At 41.8% G+C, this 27948-nt stretch overlaps 1 protein-coding gene across 2 annotated transcripts in view; it reads left to right on the forward strand.

Annotated features, from left to right (window-relative positions):
* The window catches only part of COLQ (collagen like tail subunit of asymmetric acetylcholinesterase), a 45459-nt gene extending 17911 nt beyond the window's left edge, over positions 1-27548 (forward strand). For both annotated transcript variants that reach the window (XM_076331250.1, XM_076331251.1), the window contains exons 4-17: positions 680-724; positions 1462-1488; positions 3182-3253; positions 5661-5723; positions 6745-6771; positions 7427-7471; positions 8234-8269; positions 9207-9287; positions 14450-14546; positions 16359-16498; positions 19393-19512; positions 20108-20228; positions 22494-22596; positions 24580-27548. In XM_076331250.1, coding sequence (XP_076187365.1) covers positions 680-724; positions 1462-1488; positions 3182-3253; positions 5661-5723; positions 6745-6771; positions 7427-7471; positions 8234-8269; positions 9207-9287; positions 14450-14546; positions 16359-16498; positions 19393-19512; positions 20108-20228; positions 22494-22596; positions 24580-24649 — 1047 coding nt within the window. In that variant the 3' untranslated portion in view covers positions 24650-27548. The remainder of the gene's footprint in view (positions 1-679; positions 725-1461; positions 1489-3181; positions 3254-5660; positions 5724-6744; positions 6772-7426; positions 7472-8233; positions 8270-9206; positions 9288-14449; positions 14547-16358; positions 16499-19392; positions 19513-20107; positions 20229-22493; positions 22597-24579) is intronic.
* Positions 27549-27948: the final 400 nt, after the last annotated feature.

Raw genomic sequence — 27948 nt, forward strand, 5'->3', positions numbered from 1 at the left:
CAATATAAGACAGCCAGGATCCAAACCTGGAGTGAGTGATTTGTACGGTGAATCTAATGCTCCTCTGATGCAGGCTCATGGGATTTTTTTCCTTAGTCATTCAAAAATAAAAGGTGGTCTGTGAACTGAAGCATTCTAGAAACAAAACCGGTTTTCTGATTTTTTTTCTGAGATGCAGTTCAAGTTCTACCCAGATTAAGAAGTGTCCTGAAAGGAGAATCAGCCTTATTTGAGAGAGAGAAATAGCTTCAGGATTCAGAAGTGGTGGCAATGCTCCATGTCCATACCACATTGCAGAGCCCATCCCACATGTTTTATGCCACTTCCCTTACCACCTCTTTGGCTGACCTCCTTTGCCAGCTGACGTGGTGTCTCTGTGTCCTCGTCACTAATTCTTCAGGACTCAAATAACTTCTCACCTTTCCTTTGCCCCAGGCCTTTTTTCTTGCCAGTTTTCTTCATCTAGAAGATGACCCTGCACTTCTCATGTCAGTCCAACTCTCCAGCCTGCCGTTCAGCGATGGTACAGACCTGGCATTTAGAGGCCACATTCAAACACCACGTCCAACACTCCAACCTTGGGGGTTCACACTGTTCCCAGGAGACACTTACAGGGCCATGGGTTGAGGGAAGACAACCACCAGTGCCTTCTTATTAATGCATCCACTTTTCTCCCTAGGGTCCACAAGGAATTCCTGGTATAATGGGACCAAAAGGGGAGAAAGTAAGTGCTTGTGTTAAGGAGTTTGGTGTATTTTTGAGGGGGCAAGGAAAGAGATGGGGGGGCTTGTGTTCTTTCTTGTCTTTTTTCTTTGTCTTGTGTTTTTTCTTTGTCTGTTTAGTCAATAGTGGGCCTTTTGGATGTGGGGATTTGCTTTAATTTGAATGTAAAGCTGTGAATTGGTTTGAAGCTACAATTTAAATCTTCATCTTTCAGTGTTCATTTTCAACCTTGAAATATCTTTTATGGATTCTCATTATAGCTACCTATGTCTACAGCACATGTTAAGAAAACAGCTCAGGTGCACAAGTCAGTGATCTTACTGATCCAACAGCCTTTGACCGCCTTGTCCCTCTGGGAGGACGTGAGAAGCAGAGCTCTCCCATGCAGTGTTAATTGTATGGGTCAGCTCAGATATTAAAAGTTATATATTTTAAGGTACGGCTTCAGATCTGCAAAGCATTTGTTTCATGATGATATTTAAGGAGCCTTCTACCTGAAGCTGGGCACGTAATTACATGCTTTGCTATACAAGGGGGTGACTGTAGATTTAGGGTTAAAAACACAGGAAAGACCAAAGAGCTCCACTAAAGCAGTTCTTCTCATTTTACCTCTGGAAGCAAAGTCTTGAACACAAAGATATTCCTAATTTTTTTTTTTTTTTTAATAAATGCATTATCTAACGAGCCACTGTGCTTCATGTGGTGCCTATGAGACTAATATATTCCTTTCTTTGGCAGGGGGAGATTGGCAGGCCAGGAAGAAAGGTATGAACGAAGGTGTTGTCTCAGACACCCATCTAATACTTGACACATAGCAGTTGTCAGGGTGGGGTGCAGACAATAGTTAAATAAAAATTAGCTAATGTTGAAGTTTAACAGGTTTGTGCTGCTTCCCCTGATACCCAGGATGGGTGGTAAGGAGCTCTGGGCACAGGGCTGGAGAGCTGGGCTCTCTGGCTTGGAGAGCTGTCCCAGCTGGTTTGAATTCAACAAATTCCCTCAGTAAGCGCATGCGGCTCTGGCCAGACTATTACAACAGAGTGGGAAACTACCTGAACTATGTTTCTGTGGACAGAGGAAGCAGAGTATGGGAGCTATCATAAAAGGTGTATTAAAAAAAGCCCAAAGCAAAATCAAACTTTGTACTCCTCCAAAGTCTAAACAAGGCTCGGTCAAATACCCCTGAAGGAGGAATAACCATTAATGATTACACTTACAGAGTTTTGGCACCGATGCAATATGCTGACTACAATCCTACGCTCGGTGACACATGTCAAAAATATGTGCCCCTACATGTGATGAAACAGAATATGTTATCTCAGTCACTAAGTACCTCCATTTAATGTAATTAACTTTAAAAGAAGATAGAAATGCAGGATGAAATCAGAGATATGCACGGGGTAGTCACTAACCAGGAAAAGAAGTACCTTTCTAATAATATACCAAGGATTTTAACACCCTTCTAATAATATACAAAGGATTTTAACACTAGCTACCAATTAGTAATTCAAATAAATATGAAACACATAACCAAAAGAGGTCTTTTTCTTTAATCCAAATTGCAAATGCCCTACAGTAAAAAAAATTACTTATATAAATTCAAGTGTTCAAAACAGTAATGTCTCAGAGAGAGTCACCCACCAACCTACAAGAGAGTGCAAACCTTAAACACAGTACATCTGTACTAACTCTTCTAACAAAAATTAGTAGGTCCCAAAAGAGAAGTTGTCTAAGTTGGAAATAAAACGGTGTTAACTCCTGCTAAAAGCTGTCTGGTTTGTGGGAGGTCACTCGTAGCCCCAAATGTCATGATGACATTTCTAAGATCATATAGTCAAGTGGCATAAAGCAGTGGAATAGCACTAATCTGCCACATTTTAAGAGATACTCAAAGAGTGATTTACAGGCAGTAATTAAAATACATGAGTAACTGTATGTATGTAGTTATTGCTAGTCATATAGTAGCTAATAAAGAGCAATTATAGCTAGCAATATGAGAATGTTCAGAATAAGAATAATAGTAAATAAAAATAGGAATATCTTAGTTAAAGATTTGGTTCTGTTCTTAATGTGAATTGGATTTGTACTGATATAATTAATTATATGCAGGTCTTTTTTATTTACATCGTATTATTAAATGAAAAGAGGATTTAAGCTATTGATACCGGGGTTTTAGGATTATTATTTTGACTGCATGTAGATTTACTCTGTAGCTGATCTAATTATTTGAATTGGTATAACCTGGTATTTCTGCGAGCCCACACTTCCTCCAGTAGCATCAACACAAACTGTATTATGAATATAATATAGTATTTTTTGTGTTAAAAACAAGGTAAAGAAGCATTTGCAGTTCTTTTCCTGAAAAGACTTTATTCCTCCATATCTCCTGTATGCAGTGGAGGCCTGTGTGTAGGAATGATGTTACATGAATCATTGTAATCGGTGTTTTCTGTTCAAGGGTAGACCAGGTCCCCCGGGCATCCCTGGGATGCCAGGACCAGTAGGATGGCCTGGACCTGTGGGACCAAAGGTAAGACTAAAATTCACATGGGATCACCTGTTCAACATCGCGATCTGAACACAACAGTTGTCTCGGCAAGTCTCTAAACCACTATCTGCCGGAGGCTGGGAAGTTGCAGCAGTGCAAGGACACTCTGTGCTTGTCCAATTTCTTACACCGCTCTGCAAAGACCTGCCCAGTCTAGGGTTAGGTTACTGCACCTTCAGCCTAGCCCCTGTAGCACCTCTTATGTTGATTAAAATACATGAAAGGGAAATTGAAAGTCAATCTAATGAAGACTCATTGATAACCACTGGTGTCTCACAATCATATGAATCAGTGTTTCAAAATTGATCATCATCTTTGTGACTGTCCTTTATGATGATCTCTTTGCCTGAATGTGTACTTCTTGGCAGTGTAACTGTGTGCCCATGTGATCACAGGGAAAATACCAGGTTGGTGTCAGGGGAAAGAGATTACAAACCATGTGGATTGCTGATCAGATCTTCGAAGTCTATTCCCATACAAACAAACATTCATTCCTGTGATTTTTCATAGCCAACAGCAGAAGAAATGACAGGACATGCTTTGCTACTGCAGAGTGGTTGCTTCATCTGCATTTATTACAAAAAAAGCTGAAGGACAGTCCTTTACTGAGTATTACCTTATGCAAAAGGCATACAGCTCTTCACAGGAGCCACAGTATATGGAGTTTCTACTGGGACTTTTGAGATAACTTCCTTTTCTTCAATCCAGTATGCATCAGGCAAAAGGACTGCACACAATGTTTAGTTCGAAGCTGCATTTTCCAGTAAATCTTTGACTCTTCATTTGCTCCATGAAGGTTGGTGCTCCCACCTCAGAGGACGTGATGCAGTAGCTCTTGCTACTGCAAGAATAGTAGTAGATGATTTCTGAATTCAAGCCACACCCGGGAAGCAGACCCTCAAGCTCTTCACAGCTATGTTAGATGAGGAACATCATATTATAGTATGTGGGAATGTAGGCAAGCAACAAGACACTATGTACAAAAAAGGAACCAATGTTCACTTTGAACTGTGAGGTGAGAAATGGTGTTCCCCAAAATGCAGTGTGCTGTGATTTCGCACAGCGGGAGCAGTGAGGGCAGAAGGAAGGTCCAACTACCCCGGTCCCTCACAGTCCGATTACTGAGAGCACAGCAGTCAGAAAACACATTAACTTGGCCTTTTCCTTTTATAAGCTCTAGTTTTATTTATGAAGTCTTCCTAATTTTTATTTTATCTCCTCTTTGTCTGTTGTTATGCTTTTTCATCACACTCCTAGAAGCATCCCTCACATTCAGTAGTAATACTTTTTCCTATACTTTGACTGCAAGTCCTACTTGCTGTTTGATCCCAATTCTTCTGCTGTTATTGTCTCCTCTGATACCTGTCTCCTCTGTTCTTTAGATGGGTTCACACTTTCATTTCTTCTGGTCTTTATAAATTTCAGTTTCCTGCCTGTCAGTGAAGGCTCCAGTCGAATAGAAGCCAGCAGATCTCTGCGCTCCCTTCTATCAGTTGTGTCTCTCTTTCCTTTCTCTTCTTCTGATCTCTGATCTTCCCAAACTCCTGATACTTATCTTCACTATAGTCATTTGCTGCATCCTCTTCCTGCTGTAAATCTCCAGTAAGCTGCTATTTGGTTTTTTTTTTTTCTTAGTCCCATCTCTTTGCCTTCTATTTCTTCAGCTGGGTCTCCTTATTTGTCTTCTCTTTCTTTGACACAGCTTTGGTCCAATCCTTATTTCTCCTACTTTGTTTCTTCGTTTTTTCTGAACTTCTGCGGGGGCAGCAGCCAATGTGAAAATTCTCTCCACTACTAGGACAGTGAAAGCCAAAGGAGAATGAGAACCAACTGTATTCTGCTGCTAGGGCTTCTGCATGCCTGCGGGGACTACTCTGTATTTCAGCCTAGATATAATTAGCTGACAGCAGCCAGAGAAGTTGTTGTAAAGCCTTTTCATGATTTACTGGCTCCAAACCACTGTAAAGCACATGATGTCTCAGAACTATGATAGAAGTAATTGCTATGCCTCCCCAAGCCATAAAGGCTTGCAGCAAAATACCTTTCTTTTCTGCAACTCAGTGGAAGCGATGCTGGGTAGAGACAATGCACCTTCATGCACTAAAAGGATGCACTGCTGCTGCTAATTTGCTTGCATGTCCTTTAATAACATCTGGCAAAACTGAAGTACAAGTTAGACACCCAAGAAAATGCAAATAGAAGAATAAGATAACTTATGAGGACTCAGGCAGAATACAATTGCAATACAGACCTCTGACTACAAAGCTACACCAAGGTCAGGCTTGTCTCAACTATTTGACATAAAACCTGAACCGCTAAACTATCAGACATTCAAATATGACCTTGTCAGAGAGCCACAATAAATAACTTTCTTTATTGACCCCTTTAGGGTGAAAAGGGAGAGTTGGGTGTGATGGGATTGCCAGGTACAAGAGGACCAATGGGCTCCAAGGTTTGTTAACCAAATGCTGCGTTTTCAGACATTGGTTTCTAATGCTCTGCTGACAGCTGCTTCCCTCATGAATTTGCTGGAAAGCATTTATCAAGATATATCTTTTCTAATACAGTTAAAAAGATATGTTCTCCTTCAAGCAAGGTTATGTTGTCTGGTTGGGCTTGGCTGTGGTTTTGGCTTTACATAAAAATGCTTTGGTGTAAATTACCGTAATGCAAAAATTTATTTTAAAAGCAAAACATATATAATTGTATCCCACTAGAAAACTGGAGTTCTTAAGTGTATCTGCAGCATTAACTTGTGTCTGCAACGTTTTCCACCCACCTCATAAGACTGTGGAGACCATTTTGGTCGTCTACTAAAACTATGCATTTGTATTGAGAGTTGGATAGTAAGCATAATTTGGTCTGGATGTTCTAATATCCGTACATCACTGTCTATAGCATAGCCTCTGCCTTTACAAATTTAGGCCACAATATTTTAAGGTACTTGAAAAAAATTACGTAATTAGTTTATTCAGATAAAGGACTGGAAAGAAGAACTGAGCACTGTTGTTTATTGCATGCTTCTTAAAGAGAAACTCAGTTTTATAGTCATCGTCACATTAGAAGATTACTTAAGTATAATTTAAGGATGTTCCACAGGGGAAAAAAAAACAACAGAAGAGGAAGATTATTTTTAAAATTATTTTAGAGAATTAATTGTGGCATTTAAGGCTTCATTCACTTTCAGTCACATTTTATTTCTCTTGTTTCAATTTTAAAAGCAATATCAAACCTGATGGCTTTACCTGGCTTTTTCACATTGGCTTTTGGGCTGAGTTGTCTTGCCTTTAGTTCATATTTCGTAGTTCTGTTTCAGTGCAACTTTAGAAGCTATACGTATTGATTTGCATTTACAAGTTGATGCAATTAATTATTTGTGCTTTGTTCTTTTTCTTCACTTTAAAGTTTGAAAGTCCTGCTTCTTGGGTAATCTTGAAAGCAAGAAGCATTAAAATATCTATCTTTCCCTTTAGGGTTTTCCTGGAACTAGAGGAGAAAAGGTCAGTGTGACTACAGAATAATGTATAATTTAACAATTGGAAACAGTTATGTAAAAAAAAGTAACTGCAGAAATGAGATTGAATTTAGATGGAGTGAAGTCTAAAGGTCCCACTGAGAAATGAAAACAACCATCGAGAATGAGCAGAATCTTGTGCCTTGGGCTGGGTTGCTAAAGAAGTGAGTTTTACAGCCCGCCTTCTTATGAACAAGTTACTACAGCGCACCTCACTACAGTTTCCCCATCTGTAGAATGAGCATAATAATCCTTAATTGTTAGCCTGGTTTATTTAGGTTATATATACTTTGGCACAGAGACAGTTTTTACTGTAAGACCGTACAGTGGGACCTGAACTTGGATGAAACCAAGTGGGGAAAAAAATCAAGTTTGCAAGTATTACGTCCAGGAAAGCATGTATTTAAAGTAATTATCTGGGGAGAATGAGTCCCTTTTCCTACAAGCCTTACTCTTAATTCTGTTATAATATCAATGAAAGTAATAAGGACACATTTTAGCGTATCTACCATATACCTTACTCTGGAGATGTTACTGTATTCTGTGTGACTCCAAATAGCACCTCATGTAGGAGAAATATTTTTTGCTTCCTTGTGAAATGGTAGTAATTAAGCTGTTGTCACCCTGTTATCTCTCTCCAGGGATCCAGAGGTGACAGGGGTGACAAAGGAGTCAAAGGAGACCAGGTAATTTTCTTTTCCAAATGACTGTGAGCTTTAGCTGAACGTGCACATGAGGACTAACGTACTTCTGATAGCAAAAACCAGAAGCGGTATGGAGGAAGGGAGCCTGGAAGCATCTTCCTGGGAGGGCAAGAGTGGTGAGGGCAGGCAGTGGTCCCACCTGACAGGAGGGCAGTGGGGAGCCTCCATGTCCATGTGCCCCCCAGCCTCAGCGCATAGTGGGGTGATGAGGCAGAGGGGGACTTCCCTGGAGGTAACCTCAGTCTCTCCTGGCCTGTGCAGTCCAGAACCATGACAGCTTGCCAAAATGCTTTTGGCTGGTGATATGATAATGCCATGAGGAAAAAAAAAAAGGGGGGGAAAAAATGTGAGATTCTTGACTTGGGGATTCTTTTAACTAAGAAAGGAAAAGTAAACTGCTTTTCATGTCAATGGAGAAATGCCATTCCCAAATGCAGGCTTTGGGAGTTGTCCAGGTAGCGAGGTTGCCTGTAGACAAAGCACAACCAGGATGTTTTTGCCAGAGGAGAGGAAGCAGGTAGCAGAGGATCAGATGGAGGAGTAGTGTTACCATACAAGGGGCTTTACAGTAAAATTTTGCTTATAGTTCTCCACCTGCTGCATCACCTGCAGTGCTGAATCACAGTGCGGGTTTTTTAACCGATATGGGTACACAGCACTTGATTTTCTTCCTTCCAAGGAAAGTGCTGCTTTGTCAAAGATCACTCCACATTTTTTGATGCTTTTTCTCCTTTTACTTTGTAGGGAGAAATAGGCTTCCCTGGAATGCTGGGACAAAAAGTAAGTGGGCGTGATGTATTAGGAAATTAAGTGCTGGCATAAGGTCAATGAATGGCTTCAGGGACATCCTGGAAAGTATAAGGCATTGAAGGTCTTGCTTGACTCAATGACCAACACTTCTTGGACTTGATCAAATTCTTTAGGCTTTTTATCTTAGGAGAAAACTCTGAGATGTAGCTGTTTGTTCTTGTTTCTCTTTTTTCCCAGAACATTGTTTTAGTCATAATCTTCCTCCTGTTTAACATGTTCGAACTCTTGATTATAGATTCATAACTGACCTAATTGTTTGAGTGTTATTCACTTGAAGATAATAAATATTTCCTTCTTGATACTCTGAATCAAAATGGCACTACTATAAATAGCAGTGGTAATCCTGACCAGTTTTGATATCATCGTTATTCTGTACTTAAAAAACAATCACAATTCAGATGTTGTTTTATGGATAGAAATCCTGAATGAGGATAATTTTATGATATAATCACATCTTTTATCTCTGAAATTAGGATAAGGAAATAATGGTTGCTTCTAAGGAGGCCAGAAGATGAGTGAACTCAGCTTCCTTTCCCTGAGTGATTTTATTACATGTGCATCTTAACCACAAAACACGATATTGCCAAAAGGGTCAGAGAATTTTGCTAGCCTTGACCTCCCCAAGTCTCCGAGCATGTTTCTGATCTTTCCATTTAGCTTCCTCTTTAGGAAAGGATTTTTCAGGGAAATTTGGGTAAATTGTGAGAGATATTTTTCACTTTATGCTTGTTTTAAAATATTCTATTATAATTTGGAAGTTCTGAGAAACAAATGGTGCCAGGACTATCTAGAGGAATCGTGTGAATTAGAGCACCATCCACCTGCTGTCTTGTATAAGGCAGGTATAACCAAGGTAACGTGCATGTCTGTACTTACGTCCTGCTTCCTTCCCTCCACACCCACCAAGGGAGAGATGGGCCCAAAGGGACAATCTGGAGTACCAGGACACAGAGGACCTATAGGAAGACCCGGAAAACGAGGCAAACAAGTAGGACCGTGGTGTTTCCTGTTCCCGTGGCTCCTGGCATCTGTGTGGTTGTGGCGTACGACTGTGCGGTCTGTGCTCTCGGTACCATGCACTCTGTCACACCAGGAGTGGACAGAAGCCCTGAAACACCTCAGACACATGCACAGGCTGCACAGAAGTTAAAGCCTCAGCTTTAGGGCTGGAGCCTTATCTACAGCATTCAGCTCCCCGGCCATGCAGCGTGGGGAAAGTTGTATTTTTCCTGGCTTGGTAACAAACTTGTTGAATATAACTTGAGCAGTCCTTGAACTCCCCCTTTGAATCCTAAGCAACATAGAGCTATGGTCCCAGCCCCACCTGATGTCTAGAGAGTTGGCACGAGGTCGAGGTCTCAGACAGCGTGGGACATAACTCTGTGGGGCCCTACACTTTGTAGATCCCTAGCCCTGAGGCTGACTTAGGGAGCTGGGCTGCTTGATTTACAGGCAGCTTGGTAGGCTGCAATGGCAAATGGGATATATCCAAAACCCAATACATTTCAGCCTGCCCAGATGCCATCCTCTGCCCCTCACAAAAACAGGTTCCTGGGATAAGCAAAGGAAGGTTTGTAGGAAAACTTTGGATTTCTGGGGCTCTGAATGAGGGAAGGATTTCTGTGGATGCTACAAAAACCAGCCCCCCTCACCTCAGCTCGAGGCAGAGAGGTAGCGACAGCATCTTGCAGGAGACATCCCATTGCCTGTCCATGAATTTTCTCCCTGGCTCACCAGTGCAAAGAGCTACACTACTTCTGCTAGCAAAAACACTGCTTGTGTGCACTGGCAGTAGCTGCCTGTACACTAAGAATGGTATGCTGTAATGGATTAAACTGGTATGTGGTCTGTGGTAATGAAAACCACTGGTCTATACATCCAAACCTCAGTCCTGCTTTCTAGCCCATGCACTAACTGTGCATCCAGTGTCCGTTACGGCTCTGCTGTTGCCACCAGGCCCGCCTGGAGGATGCTTTCTGTCCACACCATCCAATTTGGTTGAGTCAGGCTTTGCCCAGGCCCAAGCATTGGTCAACACAGATCAGCTTGCAGAGCCACAAGGCCTTGGAGATGTCCAACACACAGTGCGAAGAACCAAAGAACTAAAATACCCTCTCTGTTTCTCCCGTTTCCTCTGCTAACACTAAACCAAGATTGATTTCTTAGACTGGATATTTATATGGCGGTTCTCACCATGGTACTGCATGCCAGGGACATATTCTTCTGCTCTGAGAAAGGTCAGGAAGACACATAGCGACCTTAAGGAATGATAATCTTGTATGGAAGTCGTTCAGGAGTGGGGTGGTTGACAAATGGTCCTTATTTACGGCTCAAAATAATTATGCTGGTGGAACTATTTTTCGTGGACTTTCAGATGAATTGTAAAGACCAGGAATTGTGTGTAAATTTGATACTGACCCCTCCACTATAGCATTTTCCAAGGAGGAGGTAGTAATATTGGTATAGTTACCTGTTCAAGTCACCAAATGGGCCTCTTCGAGTGCACCTTTCTTTGTGTATTTATTTTAAGCAATGATATTGGGCATACAAAGGAGACCAGTTCCTGGTGCTCTGAATTGCCACCTGCAGAGCCTGTTTCTTTCCGCTGACTGACAGGGAAAGGAGCCTGTTCTCGCTAGACAGACTTTGGTGTAAATGTGCATCTGCTCAGATACAGGAGCTTGTAGGTGCCATGGTTAATGGGCTTAGCTGAAAGCATTTTATTTGCAGTCTGGTTATGCCCAGCATTGCAGAGGCACATGCCTGCTTCACTGTTGCTCTGATGCCGTCAGCTAATATCTGAAGTGAAAGAATAGCCAGTGTGGGGAAAAATTAAAGTTGGGTGTTGGGGAGGGAATAATAGGTCACCAAGTAAGGACAGTGTGTGCTATGTAAGTCTACTAGACGACCCAGAAGAAATATTTTTTTGTCCTAGATTTGTCAGTTTTTAAAAGCTGATGCATGGTTTTTGCTGGGTTTTGGTTGGTTTTTTTTTTTTTTGTAAACTGTGCTCGTCTGTCCTGCATGTGCACAGAATATGTTTCCGTAGCATAAGGCAAAGAGAAGATGTAGCGCCTGCAGATCAACTTGAACACACTGCACTCCTTACTTGACCTTAAGTGTTTTGCCACATCACACAGTGTCTTAATCGAAGAGTGCTGACGTAAGGCGTGTCATAATTTAAGGCAACAATCAGTGTGACTAAAAGAAATATAGTCTGGCCCTAAATTAGGATTTCCAGGCCCAAGGCTCAGTACACAAACCCCTTTCTGGTGCTCTGAAAGCAATTTCAGCATTGATCTTCTGCAGGAAAACTGGGCTTCCCTCTGTAATTGGTGAACTAGCTATTTCCTTCCTTCTTTTCTAATCCTTTGAAAAAACTTGAGAGTGTCATTTTAAGGCTCTGTGCCTCTGGCTGCTGCCTTTAAGTGCTGTAGTTCTCGCCTGGCTGTTTGTTCAGCCGAGAGGATCGTTTCCATCACCATGGGGCCGTTTCCTGCCTCTTGATCCAGCTGACATCCCTAGATAAAAGCAGCTAAATTAGGAAGGTGTCACTTCCACTTCCATTTTGAGATACGTCTTGATTAGCTCACTGACTACTTCAGTTCTCCTCTGCCTCTGGGGCAGGCTCTTCCTAAAAGGTGGCCGGGAGGTGGGAGTCACAAGTCACAGCCTCACAGCCCTCTAACTGAGATGTGACACCCAAAGCTTTGTAACTTGGGAACTGACCCTAAGGAGCAAGTTTAAGGTTTCAGCCTCGATAAGGAGGAATGACTTAGAGCTTTGGATAACGTTACTTTGAAAGAAGGGAGGGGAATATAAATATTGTCCATGGGAAAAGCTTTTCTGAATGCCATGAGTGTGTGTGAAAAGAAACAAGGCAAATATATTTAATAGAAATCTCTACCAGTATTATTTTATCTGTGCTAAACAGGAAAGCATTAAGCAATCATTCCTCCAAAGCAGGAGACACAGCAGACAGCTCGTTTTCAGGCAGTACATGTCCGACTGGCCCTGGCTTGCCTCTGCCAGATCGCTGTTGTGTGGGGGAAAGAGATTTCCCACAGACTTCTTGGGGACTAAAAAATCCTGATCTGCCAGTTCTGTGTTGTGTAATGTAAGAAGTAATTAGGGATCAGCATCCCTGACATTCGTATAAATCCTGGAATATTTTGATGGCACAGAGCTTACCTAATAGGATTAAACAAAGCAAATATTCAATTAGTTCTTTATGGGCCATGGCAAAATCAACCTTCCTCTGTTTAAATGGTTGCAAGTGACATTCAGACGTATCCCTGGGATACAACATATTATATAACAACAAATTATTTTAGCATATATTACTATATATGTTTCATTACTCTGAAATTAGACATGAAACCACTCATCATGTGCCCATGAATGCACATTAACCATCTTCAAGGAACTCGTCTCCTTTGTCATTAAAGGAAAACTTACATAGCACACATCATTTTTGTTATGCTAAATAATGTATGCTGTTACATAAAAATCAAATCAGATATTTAAACTTTAAGCTATGTGATACACTTCTGAAATATAAAGCTGAGAATTCCAAGCCTTGGAGAGTATATGAGCGGGAAGATAAATATAGTTATTTTTGATAAGTGTCACCATATTAAATTCAGGAGCAAAAATAGGAAGGTTCTGAACAGTTCTAGGGTGAAACTTCCAAATGCCTAAGGGCATGGCTGCACAAACAAGCTCCCATGAGGCAAATTGGGGCTGATTTTACAGAGTGTTAGCTATTGTATGGTGAGCTGTGTGTAAGCTCGTCTCCCATAGGTAATTTTACAGCATTTTGGAGGGACACCATTTGTCAGCATGGTGTTGCCACACACTAGCTTGCGCTTTGTAAAGCCAAGTCCTTGCTTGCTTGAGGTGATTTGTTAACATAGCTATACCCATGGTGAAAGTCAAAGAGATACAGGAGTCTGGGTACCTAAAGTACTTCTGAAAACAGTGTGGGCCTCAAAGTCATTAGCGTGCTGTTGTGGTTTAACCCCACGTTGGCAGCTAAGCACCACAGAGCTGCTTGCTCTCCCTCCCCTCCCCCCCCACAGTGGGATGGGGGAGAAAATTGGAAAAGCAAAAGTAAGAAAACTTGTGGGTTGAGATAAGAACAGTTTAATACTTGAAATAATAATAATAATAATAATAATAATAATAATAATAATAATAATAATAATAATAATAATACTGTAATGGAAAATAAAACAATAAGAAAGAGAGAGAGAAAAACAAGCAAACAAACAAAAAACAGGGAAAGAAAAAAAAATTGATGCAATTGCTCACCACCCACCGACCGACGCCCAGCCAGTCCCCGAGCAGCGGTCACTGCCCCATGGCCAAATACCCCCGGCTTATATACTGAGCATGATGTCATATGGTATGGAATATCCCTTTGGCCAGTTTGGGTCAGCTGTCCTGGCTATAGTCCCTCCCAGCTTCTTGTGCACCTCCTCGCTGGCAGAGTATGGGAAGCTGAGAAGTCCTTGACTTAGTATAAACACTGCTTAGTAACAACTAAAACATCAGCGTGTTATCACATCATTCTCATGCTAAATCCAAAACAGAGCACTATGCCAGCTACTAGAAAATTAACTCTATCCCAGCCGAAAGCAGGACACGTGCTTCTGAAAAACTGTACCATAAAACTGGGAAATGTCACTGTGGAAGCCCTTGCCAATGCCTTATTGAATTTTCTCTTTTTTTCCCCTGTTGTGTATTAGTGCAGTAACTAGGGATTTCCAGGGTCACCTATTTCAGCTCCACCAGCCCTTTCTTTCTGAGCCGCACTAACTCCTAGACAGCTACCGGGGGGTAAAAAGGCATCCTTAAAGAAAGGCCACCAAATGATTTGAGTTATAGCAGGGTGATTCCTGACTCCACACAGAGCAGATCTGCTGGGACCATTCACTTTTAGGAGCAGAATTCATGCCTGGGCATGCTTTTCTGTCTCCATGTAGAAGAGGACAGCACCTCTTCCCTGGGGTGGTGGCTATGAAGTTCATGCTGCATGCTCCTATTGGCAAATGTCTTGTCTTTCCTGAAAGGGAAGCCAGTGCTGGCTGGAAGAGGTTGTGTGTTATTAATACTTTAGCAAATAAATGGATGTCTCCTCTCTCCTAGGGACTAAAGGGAGACATTGGACCTGCGGGTATCATGGGTCCACCTGGAAGGCCTGGTCCTTCTGGCCAGCCAGGCCCCCCTGGACCTTCAGCATCAGGTAAGCAGGAGATCGGGTGATTTCCTAAACAGTGTCCCTGCTCCCCAGCCCTTCCTGAGTCATCACATATTCCTACATAGGCCCCTTTACAAAAAGTGCTGCGGGGCTTCATTTGCTTCTCCACTGACAGCAAGGAGAGGATTTCTCCTGAAGGCAGGTCATGCCATCCTTGTCCATTATAAGGACTCTATACCTTCCTTTAAAGCCTACATTATGGCTTCTGATGTTTCAAATAGAACCAAAAACATGGCCTATGTGGTACCTGTGGGACTTTGGTAGATGGGGATGATGAAAAGCCATCTGGCAGCCTTGGAGGGACTAGTTAATCTCCATCATCAAAGGTCTGCTGCTTCCCCAGATATCCTGGCTTACAGTGAAAGACTGCAATTTCTAATCAGGCCAGGACATACTCACCCTATGCAGCTCTGTAAAAGAAAAACAGATGAGACTCAAGTCACAATGGCAGTAAGGAAAGAAGGGAAGAGAAGGAAAGGGGTAGGAGTCAGAGGGGAAAAAAAGGGTGGTGGAAAAAACTCTCTCTTTTTGGTTAAGTGCTGGAGATCTATGCTCGCTGCAGTTGTGCGTGTTGTAGAAATCATGAGAAAAATCTTCTAACAGATAATTGTACAGTTTCAAAGCTATGCATGCACATGAATGCTAGGCAGCTTGTGAGACCAAGCATAGACATGAAGGACAATACATGACCCACAATGTTCAGTGGCAGTGAACGCTCAGGTAGGGTTTTCTCAACCTGGATATTACTAAAGTACCTGAAAAGAAAAGCAAAACCAGTTGGAAACTGCTGTTGCCTCAAATGGACAACAGTTGCTTACACTGCAGCCAATCTGTTCAATGTCCTCTTCCATTTTGCTTTCCCTTTTTCTTCCCTTGCTTACATCAGTGGGCAGGAGGTCTCTTCCTTCTGGTGGTCTAGAAATGGTACATCTGTGAAGCTGGGGACTGCTTCAAAATCTTCACAAATCTCATGTCTCCCATTATGAAACATCTTTGTCCTGAGTAAAATAGCTGGAAGTTTTCAGAGGGCGGAATTTTCACCATGCTGATGGGAAGGCAGCCAGGATCTTGAGATTACTTTCTAAAGGCTTTATTCTATCCACAGAAAGTTTATGTGTAAGGCTTGTTAATCTTTTTTCTCTAGAATATAAATTCTGATCCTAAATGACCTTTCTGTAATGATGTCACTGCTTCCAGTGTGAACATGTTGGCTCATAGTCTAATTCTGCAGAGTAGCGCATCCTTGCCAAAGTTTGAAAGTCAAAAAGCAGTATTTTTTTTAATTTTTATTTGTAGCACTCCTGTATTTCTGGTTGGGTTTTCTTGTACAGAAACCTTTGAAACAGCTTTGCTCAAGTGGTTGCACAAATGCACAAGTCCAATGTGTTGTGGATGCCTACAGAGTCTGACTCTACTAAACTCAGTGCATAGGTGCTGTAGAGTGATTTGTGTGTTCATCATGACCTGAATTTCTGTAGCTTCAAACAGGCTGACATTTATCCAGAAATCCTAAGTAAATGGCCTCTCTTTTTCTCTGCAAAGTTGGTAGAAAAATTTAAAAAGTGATCTGAAAAAAAATGACTGTGGTCCAAACCCTGGTCTTTCTCCTGAAGTGCTGGAATTGATGGTTCTGGTAATCATTTCCTTCAGTTCTCAATGGATTTGGTGGGAGATGTGCATCTCTGAAAATTGATGTAAATGCATATATCCACCTGACCTGTACTTTTTCCACTAAGGCTGCATTTGTGTTTTGTATGTTAACTTCATAACAAGGCAACCTGGTATTTTGCTTCCTAGGGCAATTTGCAATAGGACCAAAAGGGGAAAGAGGACTTCCAGGGCCTCCTGGGAGATGTTTCTGCAGATCCCCACAACATGTGAATAACCCACCATATGAGGAACCTGTGTTTGGACACAGTTATCCAAAAGTCCCCGCGGTAAGCAGATTTTCTGGGAGAGGATGTGAGCAGTTCTTAAATACTTTTATTATTAGGGGTGTTGTATTCACTAGTATTTTGGATTTAACAGGGAAGATGTCTGTATGTGGGCAATGTGTTATTTCTAGTATCCACAACCTCTGAGATCCAGTCGGTGCAAAAGACTTATCCGGTCTCATAACTAGTCTGAGGATTGTGTGATCGAGGTGCTGAAACGCAGCTGTTTCAAACCATCAGTAATGTAGCATGTGTTTAGAAACGTTTTTACAAGCCTGAGGATGCTCTTTTCCATCTGCCACTGTACATATATAATCTGTTCTTTTTATTTCAGTAATTTGAAGTATGTTTCAGATTGGTCAGCGAAGTAAGCATCTCTTTCTTGCTTATTTTTTATATCTTCTTCTGCAAAGACAGGGATTTCAGAATTGAATACTGGAGTCAAGCATTTTGCATGTAAGATAGAACTTTCTCCCAAAGCACAGACCCTCTACCTTGAACCAAAAAGGAGTCTCCACGAACCATGGGAGTCAGACTTCTGAGCTCCTGTCTGTAGACATACACTTTATATAGCTAATTTCAATCTCTAGCCTTCTTGAAAGCATTTTTACAAGCAAATTGGACGAAGTACTTTAAAGGACAAGTCATTGCTGGAAAGCAACCTAGCAATTTCTCACCTCTGATTTCTTTGGGCCTTGTAAATACTATTTCTGTATTTTCCCTTCTGCTGGTCCCTGCCTTATTATTCTGTGCATTGTAGCACATAATCAGCAATGCAAATGCTACCTTGCTGCTGCTGTGTACCAGCATAGCCCAGCCCCTCCACTCATGCAAGTGGATATTGCTGGTGTCTGGTTGTCTCTGAATGACGATAAGCAGCGATTAGCTTTGTTAACTTTCCCATCTGTCACTTTGTCAGAAAGCTGTTACAGTTTGTGAAAGGGACATACTCACAACACTGTCCACTAAACTGGGTCACTGAACTCAATCTTTTGCATTACTGTGCTGCAAGTCTTGCCAGCTGCTCGCTCATCCCTGTCTGTGTTGCATTACAGAAAAGCCCTGTTATTTTTAAAACTTAATGGTGAGAGAAGAACGTGCATGAAATAAAGGTGCATATCACATCATGCTGCACACTGTTGCAGAAAACTATCACGTACTTCACGGCATGGAGAGCTCATAGGACAAGGTATAAGGCTTGCAATATTCCGTGTAGGTCTTATGACCCTCCTCCATCTGGTACAGTTTCATATTAGATCTTAAAAGATGGTAATGAGAGCATAACTACCTAAAATATAAGTACCCTACACTATCTCTATGAACCCTCATTTGATGATGATCAAGTGCCATTTCTGTTCTCAGAAATGAGGGATGGCAAAGAGGCAAGCCTCAGCTCTGAAAGTGGACTGCTTGCAGAGCAGTGCTCCCCCTTTGCCTGCCCCATTTGTTTTACTCCCTCCAGCGTCAAGAGCGGGAGCTTAAACGTTGCTATTATTTATTCTGTTCAGATCTCCATGTAGCAGCTTTGAAGCCTGCCTTGTACCACTTGACGACTATTGTCAGGGTTGCTATAGCTGCACATGGAAAGGCCCCAGAGATGGTGCTCCGTGCCCCGTGTCCCCGCGTTGGGTGGTTGGCCAAAGCAGCATCCTACTGCAGCACCTGCCCAGTGCAATCACCCACTCGCCCGTCACCTCCTCTGGTGCCAGCACTGCCAGAGGAGGGGAGAGGCTAAGAAACAAAGCGCTGGTTTTCTGTCACTGGCTAAGGTTCATTCCGGTTTTTAAATCTTTTGCAATTTCAAAGGCCGGTATCTGTAACAGAGAGTTTCAGAGAGCACAGATCTGCTATTGATTTCAAGAGAAATTAGAGCTCTGGGGCTGAGACTTGAGCTCCTCAACACGATTACAGAATCAGTTCTTTGCTGGCTTTCTATTTCTTTGCTTTCTTTCATTCAAGCTGAAGGCATTTTTATTCAATGCTTCTTTAATGAGATTGGCCTTTGTCAAGGGCTATGGGAATATTCTGCTATGTAAAAATTTCAGGGTAATTTGTTTTAAAAAGAGCCAATTCTGTTTATGCTGGTGGGAATCAGGCTTAGCCCTAAATCCATTTTGCTCAGAAGCACTCCTTTTGCTTTTTCTTAATTTGAAAATGCTTTGAATCTTGCTAAAATTAATTTGATTAAGCTGCTGAAGGAAGACATTATTTCCTAATGCCCCTTACAGCCAATTTCAGTGACTGAGACATTAAAAAAATTGGTAAGAAAGCAGCTCATCCTAATTCTTCCATTTTGAACTAATTTTTTTCTGTTTAATTGAAGACTTGGCTTTAGACTAAAGTATATGCATATAAAGAAACATGCATTTCAATGCCAATTAAATCTAAACAAAGTACAAAGTAGTAAAAAATAAGTGAAGGTTGCATTATGCAATGCATTATTTATTTCGTAGCCACGAGCATGCCTAAAAAATTAGACAAACCCACAAAAAGCACTTATGCCCATATGGATTTTGCAATTGTTGCAGCATCTAACGATTTGAGCATCTGACAGTTTTTCTCAGCAATGATTGTGCACGAGTATTTGCATGATCATTACCTGTGGATGTGCATTTTGAAATAGGGGCCACTGGAGCCCTAGCTAGGCGCTCAGGAAAGACCATTCTCCTTTGGAAACTCGTGTCTCTTCTTACCAGTCACAAAGGAGACTCTTACAGTCGGGCAGTCCATGAGTGTAAGTTCTCACAACATTCTGTTTCTGAAAACAGCCAAACCATTTTTCTGTGTAATTATTTACCTATTTGCAGTTACATATGTCAGTTGGCAAAACTAGATTCCATGACAATCCAAAATACTTCTTGAGAGGGTTACCAGTCACCTCTTTTTCTGTGCCCCAGATTTTTGTGGTGAATAATCAAGAAGAATTGGACCAGTTAAACACCGAAAATGCCTTAGCTTTCAGAAGAGATCAGAGATCTTTGTATTTCAAGGATACCTTTGGATGGCTCCCAATCCAGGTGAAAATATGACTGTGGTCTCAGAAAACTCGTGAGTGTATGTTTCATTTTTAAATACAGAACATATTTCTGTACTTAAGGTGTCATACAGAATCGATGAAGCAAATGGAGAAAAAGCTAATTTTTGAGCACTGCCACAACTGTACGTAGTGATGTTTTTGTTCACAGGAGTCTTAATTTCTGAGGCGTTAACTCAACAGTGTTGCAGGTTTTGCTAACCTTCCTGTGAATGAGGCTCCAGTGGTGAACAAACTGGGGCTGAGTTCGGGGAATCATGATAGTAAAGAGCATTTTTTATTTAATACAAAATAAGGCAAAACTTACCAGGGAACTAAGTTGCGGAAAAACACAAACCCTGCAAACCAAAACCATGTATTTCCTTATTGCTTCAAGGAGCTAAACTAAACTCCCACTGAAATCAGCAGCAGGATCCTTCTTGTGTCCACTGGACTTTGAATCAGATTCTGTATAAGCACCAAATAGCAGGATCTGAAAACCCAGTTGCGGGATCTGCCTCCCACAGCCCTTCACCTCTGCTTGCTAGCCAGCCTGCTCGTGGTCCAGTTCAGTAACCGCTGTGTGTTTGTTTGGCCAGCTCACCCCTTTCTATCCCGTGGATTACCACTTCGAGGATGGCGGTACCTGTGGAGACGGGATCGTACAGGATGGGGAAGAGTGTGACGATGGCAATGCGGTTGTGACGGATGACTGTATAAGTAAGTTACAGCGCATCAAAAGCAGCCTCTTTCTACCCGGGAAGGTGCATTAATTGTTTCCACAGGGTACACTGCTGTGTAAATCACACAAGTGTTTCACTCAGGGTAGCTTGCGTGGTTTGTGGATCGAGTGCAGGCATGGCAGAGGGAGGCACAATGGCCACAGGGCGAAAACTGAGGTCCTTCATGCATGTGGATGCATCACCCAGCACAAGGCAGAGGTGATGCCAAGTCCTTCTCGTGCATCCTCATTGAGGACCATGTACCTCACTGAGCAGAGGTGTCTGCAGTCAGAGCAAAACCGCTGCATTTCAGCTGGTTTACATACACACCTTCCCCAGGGGCTGCCAGCTTTCTGGCCAAAAGATGTAGCATACCTTTGCAGTGCACCACAAAACCCCTTAGGACAGACACTGGAGCTGGCTGTTTCTAATAGTAAGCTAGATCCTGGGTCCAGTAAAACCGCTTCGGATTTTGTTATTCACTTGCATAGGGAAAGTGTCAGCCCACTACCTTCACTATTAAGTTTCTAAAACATTTGATTCCTGCCTAGTCAAGCTTCCTTTCATTTTGCTGGTTGTGGATAGCAAAGAGCATATAAGCATACAAGCAGCTGTGGTAACCTTCATATTTACCTTTCAGTTACTTTTACCGCTTGATTCCTTCCCCAGAGTGCAGCACTCTACGTGATCTGCAGCTGACACACAGCAGGTTTGGTACTCTGTTGGTTCTAGCAAAGGGATGCTTCTTCACATTTCAGAACAGGTATCAGCCAACACCGAAAGTTGCAGTTTTTCTTTTTCATTTATATAGCCCTCCATTTTTTAGCCTAACTTTGAAAATGAGGTCTATGCAGCCACGCTCTATGTGACTTTGTCTATCCACCTGTCCATCAACACCCTTCCCCTTATAACTTAGGAATCCCAGCCAACTTCTCAGTGACAACAGGAAAGAGATTTCAAAGGCAATTCAGTTGCAAAAGGTATAGGGAGACATATAAATAAATGCCCCTCTAAGCTTGCCTGACTGCAGAATAATTCAGTGAGAGAGCATGAGCTCTCCAGGCTCCAAGCATGAGAAAATGATTCAATTAGAATTTGCAATCAACCGTGGGGAACAAGCATGCAGGAAAATAGTGTTCGTTACTTCTAGGGCCTGCAAAATTGTACATTGTGTGTCTGGAGGCACATTGTGTTACTTTGTGCTATACAGTGGGCAAAGCTTCAGGTCAATCGAGGCCTTGCAATACATAGACTTCTGACACTGATGTGACCCGAAGAGTTATCATTGAGTTACTTGGAAATGAGCACATTGGCATCATTCTGCTCTTGTGACTCAACCAAAAGAAAAAGGTTAACCAAATGTTAAGTGGATTTAATTGTAAAATAGGCTTGTTCTTCTTAGAAGCATCAATTTCTAACAAATGGATCCTTGGTGCAATTAATTAATCATTTCTATTTGTAAATAACCCACTTTAACTCTCATAAACTCTCTATTCTTGAGCGTCTTTTTAATCAGTTGCTTAACAGTGTCTCCGAGAAGATGTCAAAGGGATTTTAGCTAAATGAATTTGTTCAAGTTATAACGTCATACTCAAAAAGTTGAAGACATCAAAAGCGAAGTCCAGTTGCTAAAACAGCAAACAAACCCACAAATGACTGCAGCCTACGTGCCAGTCACCATGAAAAAATGTACCAAGGCCCACTCACGCTCAAGTCAGGAGGAGTCAGCAGTGGGAAAAAACACCTTTTTGGCAATCATTACATACTACTTCTTTTTTTGATAGGCAGGCAATGGGTCTGCGTAATTCTGTTCTTATGTGGGAACTCACTTGCTGTAGACACACATAGCTGTTGTGCCATATTGGGTAAAGGTCTAGGTTGGGATTTTCAAACCACTTAATGACCTCAGAGTGTTTTTTTGAAATTGTGAACTCCCCAAATCATTTATGTTAACTGTATTTTATGCTTCCTTTAATTTGTTTTGACAGCAATTATCTATTATAATAATAATTATTAGAATAAATGCTGTTGTAATTAGTGTTTCTGTAGTAATTATTTTTAGTAGTTATACATTCTTTCCCTTGGTCATTGAAATTAGGCTAAAAAAAGCATATTCTTTGTACGTAAGACAGTCCTTACAGGATGCCCTCTCCAAAATGCCTTGTTTTATACTTTACCCTTAAAAATCTAGTTCCACTTACCTCACCTGCCTCTTTTACATATGAAGTGCCTTGAAGGTATTTCTTTCTGTGTTTTTCACTAGGATGCCGCCGTGCTTACTGCGGAGATGGCTACAGGCACGAGGGGGTTGAAGACTGCGACGGGAAGGATTTTGGATATTTGACATGTAAAACATATCTCCCTGGGTATGTATGAGCTGTCTTCACTTTGGTTCGGGGGTTTTTTGTTGTTTTTTTTTTTCTTTTTTCTCTTTGCCAGCTTTAAAACAGAAAAGTATTACTCACTTAAACCTTGTTCCACTGGGACCACTGCAGGCAGTGGGGGAGAAAGAGTCTATCAGATTATTTCTGCATATCACTGACTTGAAGGGCTAAATCTCATCTCTCAGTAATAAGCACATGCCTCTTACTGTACAAAATGAATGAAGGTCACATAACGTATGTTTGCCCATTGCCTGCAAACATTTCCTCATTTGGTGACATTATCATTGCATTAATGTTCACCCATAACACACCAAGAGTAGGAAAGAGCATGAGAAGGAAATGATCACACTGAAGGAAAAAACAAAACCCTGTTGCCCTTACCGTTAATGGGTACTCTAGGGGTATCTTCGTTTCTGAATCAACCGGCCAGCTATCAGCCTTTCCAAAGACCAGGAAATTCACTCAAGAGCAGATGCAAAGCCATGCATCTACCTAACAATGTCCTTCATTTAAAACATCTGCTTATTGTCGACTTGCCTCCTCTGCCTTTGTTTAAGCAGCTTCCCCTGGTCAGCATTTTGCCTCCAACAGCAGTACGTCTATTTAACTGTCAGGTATTGTTACTGGCTAACAGGAAACATTTAATTTGCAAATGAAATTATGTGCAGAGCCCTCATCTTTCATGGAAGAATAATGTGCTAATTGACAGGAGTAAGAAACCACAGGATGTCTTTGTAAGTCAGGTGCTGTGCTAATCCTTCCGCTGCAATTGTTGGAGCACTCTTGGTGTGAGAGATCACTAAAATGGAGACCAGCAAACCTGACAACCTGAAACATTTTACAGAGATCTCATCTTCAGACAGCTTGGAGCTGTTTTCTACTGTAAAAACTATTCTTTTTTAAGAGTCTGAAGTTTGGTGCAAAAATAGCACCACAAAAGCTTGAGAATTTTTTTTAAATTTCATTTTCCATGTATAATCAAGTTGTGAAGAGCAACCGAAATCCTTTATTTTTGTGTGTGCAGTCTGCAGATCATCTGCTAAAGTAAAGAAAAAGCTGTGACTCATCAGTAAAATGGGATAAGTATGTGAGCTTGGCACCCCCGTGGGAGTTTCATCCCAAAGCACCCTGTCCTCCCAGAGCTCTGCTGCAACTGATTTTCCCATTTTCTACTCTTTCCAGCCCCCAAATCCCTCCTCATATTTCACACACCTTCAGTTCAAATTTTATGTCGGTTTTCTGAGAATGTGGGTTATCCAAGGACATAGTTTTAAGGACCTGCTTAATGGCTGCTTAATCCACAGCTTGTGGATTATCTGATGGATGGGTTTTTCACTTAGACATATGCTAGCAATAAAAACTCATCAAAATGCTTACTTTATTAACATCTCTGGTTAGGTCTTTAGTAGGTAGAGTCACTGCAGCTCAGTTTAAGTCAGGAGAAAGACAAAAATCTCTGTTTTTCTTTATTTTTCAAGGACGCTTCCATTTACTTTTTTTTTATTTCAAAGGTGGACACGTGTCACTATCATTATTTCAAGTACATGAAATGTAAGCTAAAGGACAGGCACAGTCACAGCTGCTGGACCTATTGGAAGTAACTGGAAAAACACTTAACTCGGAGCTTCAGATATTTCATTACAGAGTTCCCGTGGGTGAGCGCCAAGGCCTCCTGCACCTACCCCCACATAACGCTCAAGTCCCACTGCCATTGGGTTTTGTTTTTTTTTTAATTGACGTTACTGGGAATTAAGTCTTCGCTCATAGTTTCTCCCGGACTCTTATTTTGCTGACAAGAGGGAGCACGGTAGAGCACTGATGGAAATTATCCTCTTATTTTGGTTCCCATATGTTGCTGCACATGGCATTTTCTGATGTTCTTCACTCCTACAGAGAATTACATCCAGAAACTGTATAATGTGAACTATAGTATACTTTGAAACTGAGATATTCTCTCTTTTTTAGGTCTTACGGAAAATTGCGATGCACTTCTTACTGCTACATTGACTCTACACAGTGTCGATACTTCACATGACGGGAGCGGAGGTGGGTAGCATCCCACATGTAGCGGGGTGCTAGGTGCTACACTATCATCTAACCAAGAAGGACCGGGACAAAAAAAAAAACCTACCCACCTCTGTGTGAAAACAGACAGACGTCATGCTGCTGATGGCCATTTTCAGATTTTTTTTTTTTTTTAAATTAACTCAGATTGGGAAAAAATAGGACCACTGCATCCTGTCTTAATAGAGAAATGTCAAACAGTGTTTGCCAGTAAGACTTCCATGTGGCTGTGGATGGCAACTTGCTCTCCATCACAAATGCGACGTTAAGCTACTGGAAACTGAATTTCACTAACCAGGAATATCGTGTAACAATTACCTCGACTTAGCACTGTTAAACCTACATGTAAGCTCTTCAGGGTCTTTGTCTTTAAACCTTCTCAGCATAAACACGAAGCATATCTTGGATGCGGTGTTTATAGAGACTTTTATTACAATGTGAACTTTGCAAGTGTTGTATCCACGTAAGCGATGACTTCAGCGACATTAAGGTTAACTATACACCTTCGTGGGTCGAAGGAGCAAAGGACCTTCAGTAAGTGCTTTAAAGATCAGCAAATCAGGCAAAAAAGCTGGTTAACTTCACCTTTGGGCTAAGACCTTTGGCTGTGTGTGTCTGTGTGCATGCACGGAAACGCAAGCAGTCACAGCAGGCCTGAAACTGCAGACCACAAAGGCCAAACTTGACAAATAAACTGTGAAATAGCCAAGGAGCTCTCTCCCAGGAGAAAGTCAGACAAGGATGGAAGATAAAGAAGGAACATATTTCCGTATTTTTCACCTCTGTCGAGCTGACTGGGCTCTGCGTGACCCCGAAGGGGCTGGGACAGCATCGGTTACCTGCCTGAAACCACAGCGTGACCACGTACACATTGCCTTCACTCTGATTTCCACACTGGAAGGTCTTTTCGTTTTCATCCCCTTGTCCACCTGACCACCATCATTCAGTTACCGGTCATACCCTGTCCTCTCTCCCCCTCTCTCCCGCTCGCTGTTTCCACCATCATGTCTGGGGTACCCCCCAGTGTACATTCTCACTTTTGTATCGCTGTAAATCAGATCTTGGAGTAGGGCATTTATGGATGCTCATTCATGCTGTGTAATGTACATGTATTTTTGTTTTTCAGAAAGTTTGTTCAACTATATTAGCTCTGATAGGAGTCAGGGTAATTATATACTTATTTATTAGCAAGCATTAAAGAGCAAATTTCACATGGGAAGCATATTAAATGTTATGTGAAAAAGAGTCTATAACAGAAGAAAATGAAACAAAGGATGTGCAGAATTCAGGACTAAAAGCCTCAAATCAAGGTGTTATTTTCATACAAGCCACTCTTTTCTGCTTCGCCATTGATGCTGTACACAACTGTTTGAAATGTTTGAGTTATCTGTACTAGTGACGGCACTGCAACAGCTGCACTTACACTGGTGCTTCGGTAAAGGTTAAATAAAGGTGGATGTTGCGTTATAATGATAATGCATTAAAGTAATCAAGAAAGGGATACAACTTTTACCACCTGTATAGAAGACTTTAACTCTGCATGTCCAAAGTGATACTGGAAATCACCAATCAAAAAAAAACAAAAACAAAATTAGTGTACTCTTTGTGGCTACCGCTTACCTGGGCTCTTTATGCTGCTGTGAAGTCAAACCACCAGTATCTGTAGCCCAGTTCAATAGTTCAAAATTTTTCTTCTCGTTGCATTTTTTTTTTTAAACAGAGGTCTTAATGAAAGGTCAAGGAACCACTGGGCCAAGGAACTTGCCCGACACAAGCTCTGGAAACCTGGGCACGAGCACAGCTGCCTTTTGATTTCCTGTGCTTGTGCAAGCGGCGGGTTCCAGCAGCGTCACAGCACGCGGGAGCGTGTATCCCGGCAGGAGGCTCCCGGGGACAGCCACATCCTCAGCGCCACGTCCTGCTGGCCAACCCTCCGGCTGAACCTCTGGCAGCATCTGCTGAGTGTTACCATCCTGGGCTTGGAGAGACTTCATCTGAACTCCTCACCTTCTCCAAGGAGTTCATCTCTACCCCCAAAAAAAGCTGGAGTCTTTGAGAAATTTAGTAATCCCAGTGGCCTTTCACCTTCAGTTTTAAGTCGCATCATTTTTAAAAGCTCCTACCTCCGAAGGACATTGAAGTTGCAAAGCCAAGCGCACGGAGGGGAGGAAATGTGAACAGGAGTTGTGATTGCATAGGTAAAATTCTACTATGCTGCACATGTTCAGGAAGGGGTGCCTCACTCTGGTCAGAAAACGTTCACAAAGCATGGATTTTAAATAGACTTTATTAATACAGCACAAACAATTCAGCATCTTAACAGAAAGAAAGGAATGTAAATATAAGGGGAAAAAAAAAAAGACATGAAACAAGTTTCTTACTACCATTACTGTCTTCTTCCCCTCAGATGATAAAGCAAAAGAAAAACATCTGGTAGGGTGTTAAGTACATATGATTTTAAAAATGGCAAAAAAAATTTTTTTTCCTCCTTATAAATAAAAATAATTCCTCCTTATTTCTGACATACCTGCTTTATTATTAATCAGGGATTCTTCAGCTGGATGGTGCCTGGTCTGCTGTGAATTATCTTCCCTCCTTCTCTGAGTTTCTTAACACATTGTGGCTAGTCTGGTTCAAAAGTTAATTGAGGTATTTCAGTTCCTTGGCCTTTCGTAGCAGCAAATGCTTGCAGGGAAGTTTTTTAATGATTAGTATGCAACTCCAGAGGAATACAAAAATAGTATGAGCTTACACCATGTGCTGTATTAAATGTGTACTAAAAATCCAGCTTGCACTTAATATATGATTAAATATATGTAGTTACCTACTGCGTGTATTAGCAGCTCATGTCAATAAATCATGCTACCTTAGTTTTGGTATGTCCTTACTTTGACTTACTTCATTTTGGGTTTAACAACACAGTTTTTAAATATAATTACGTAGTTTAAGATGATGGGGAGGGAAAAAAACCAGTGCCTCCTCTCCCACGCCTGCTGCCTCTCCCTGCCTGCCGCTGGACCCGGCTCTGTGCAGGCGCACCGGCGTGCACAGCCCAGGAGTGCGACTGTGCATCCCCGCACCCGCTCTTGCTGCTGCCTCAGCCCCAAACTGACCCATGCAACACACCATGTGCTTTCATTGATTTCTGATTGTAATCGGTGTCACATAGACTACTTTTAATAAGGCTTTGGGCTGTTGTTTGGGGGATTATCTCCTCTTGCTACCCCGTAACGTACTGACTGGTTTGTAACTCCTACCAGAGGCTGAGAT

This window comes from Aptenodytes patagonicus, chromosome 2 (assembly GCF_965638725.1).
Source record: "Aptenodytes patagonicus chromosome 2, bAptPat1.pri.cur, whole genome shotgun sequence".
Lineage (NCBI taxonomy): Eukaryota > Metazoa > Chordata > Aves > Sphenisciformes > Spheniscidae > Aptenodytes > Aptenodytes patagonicus.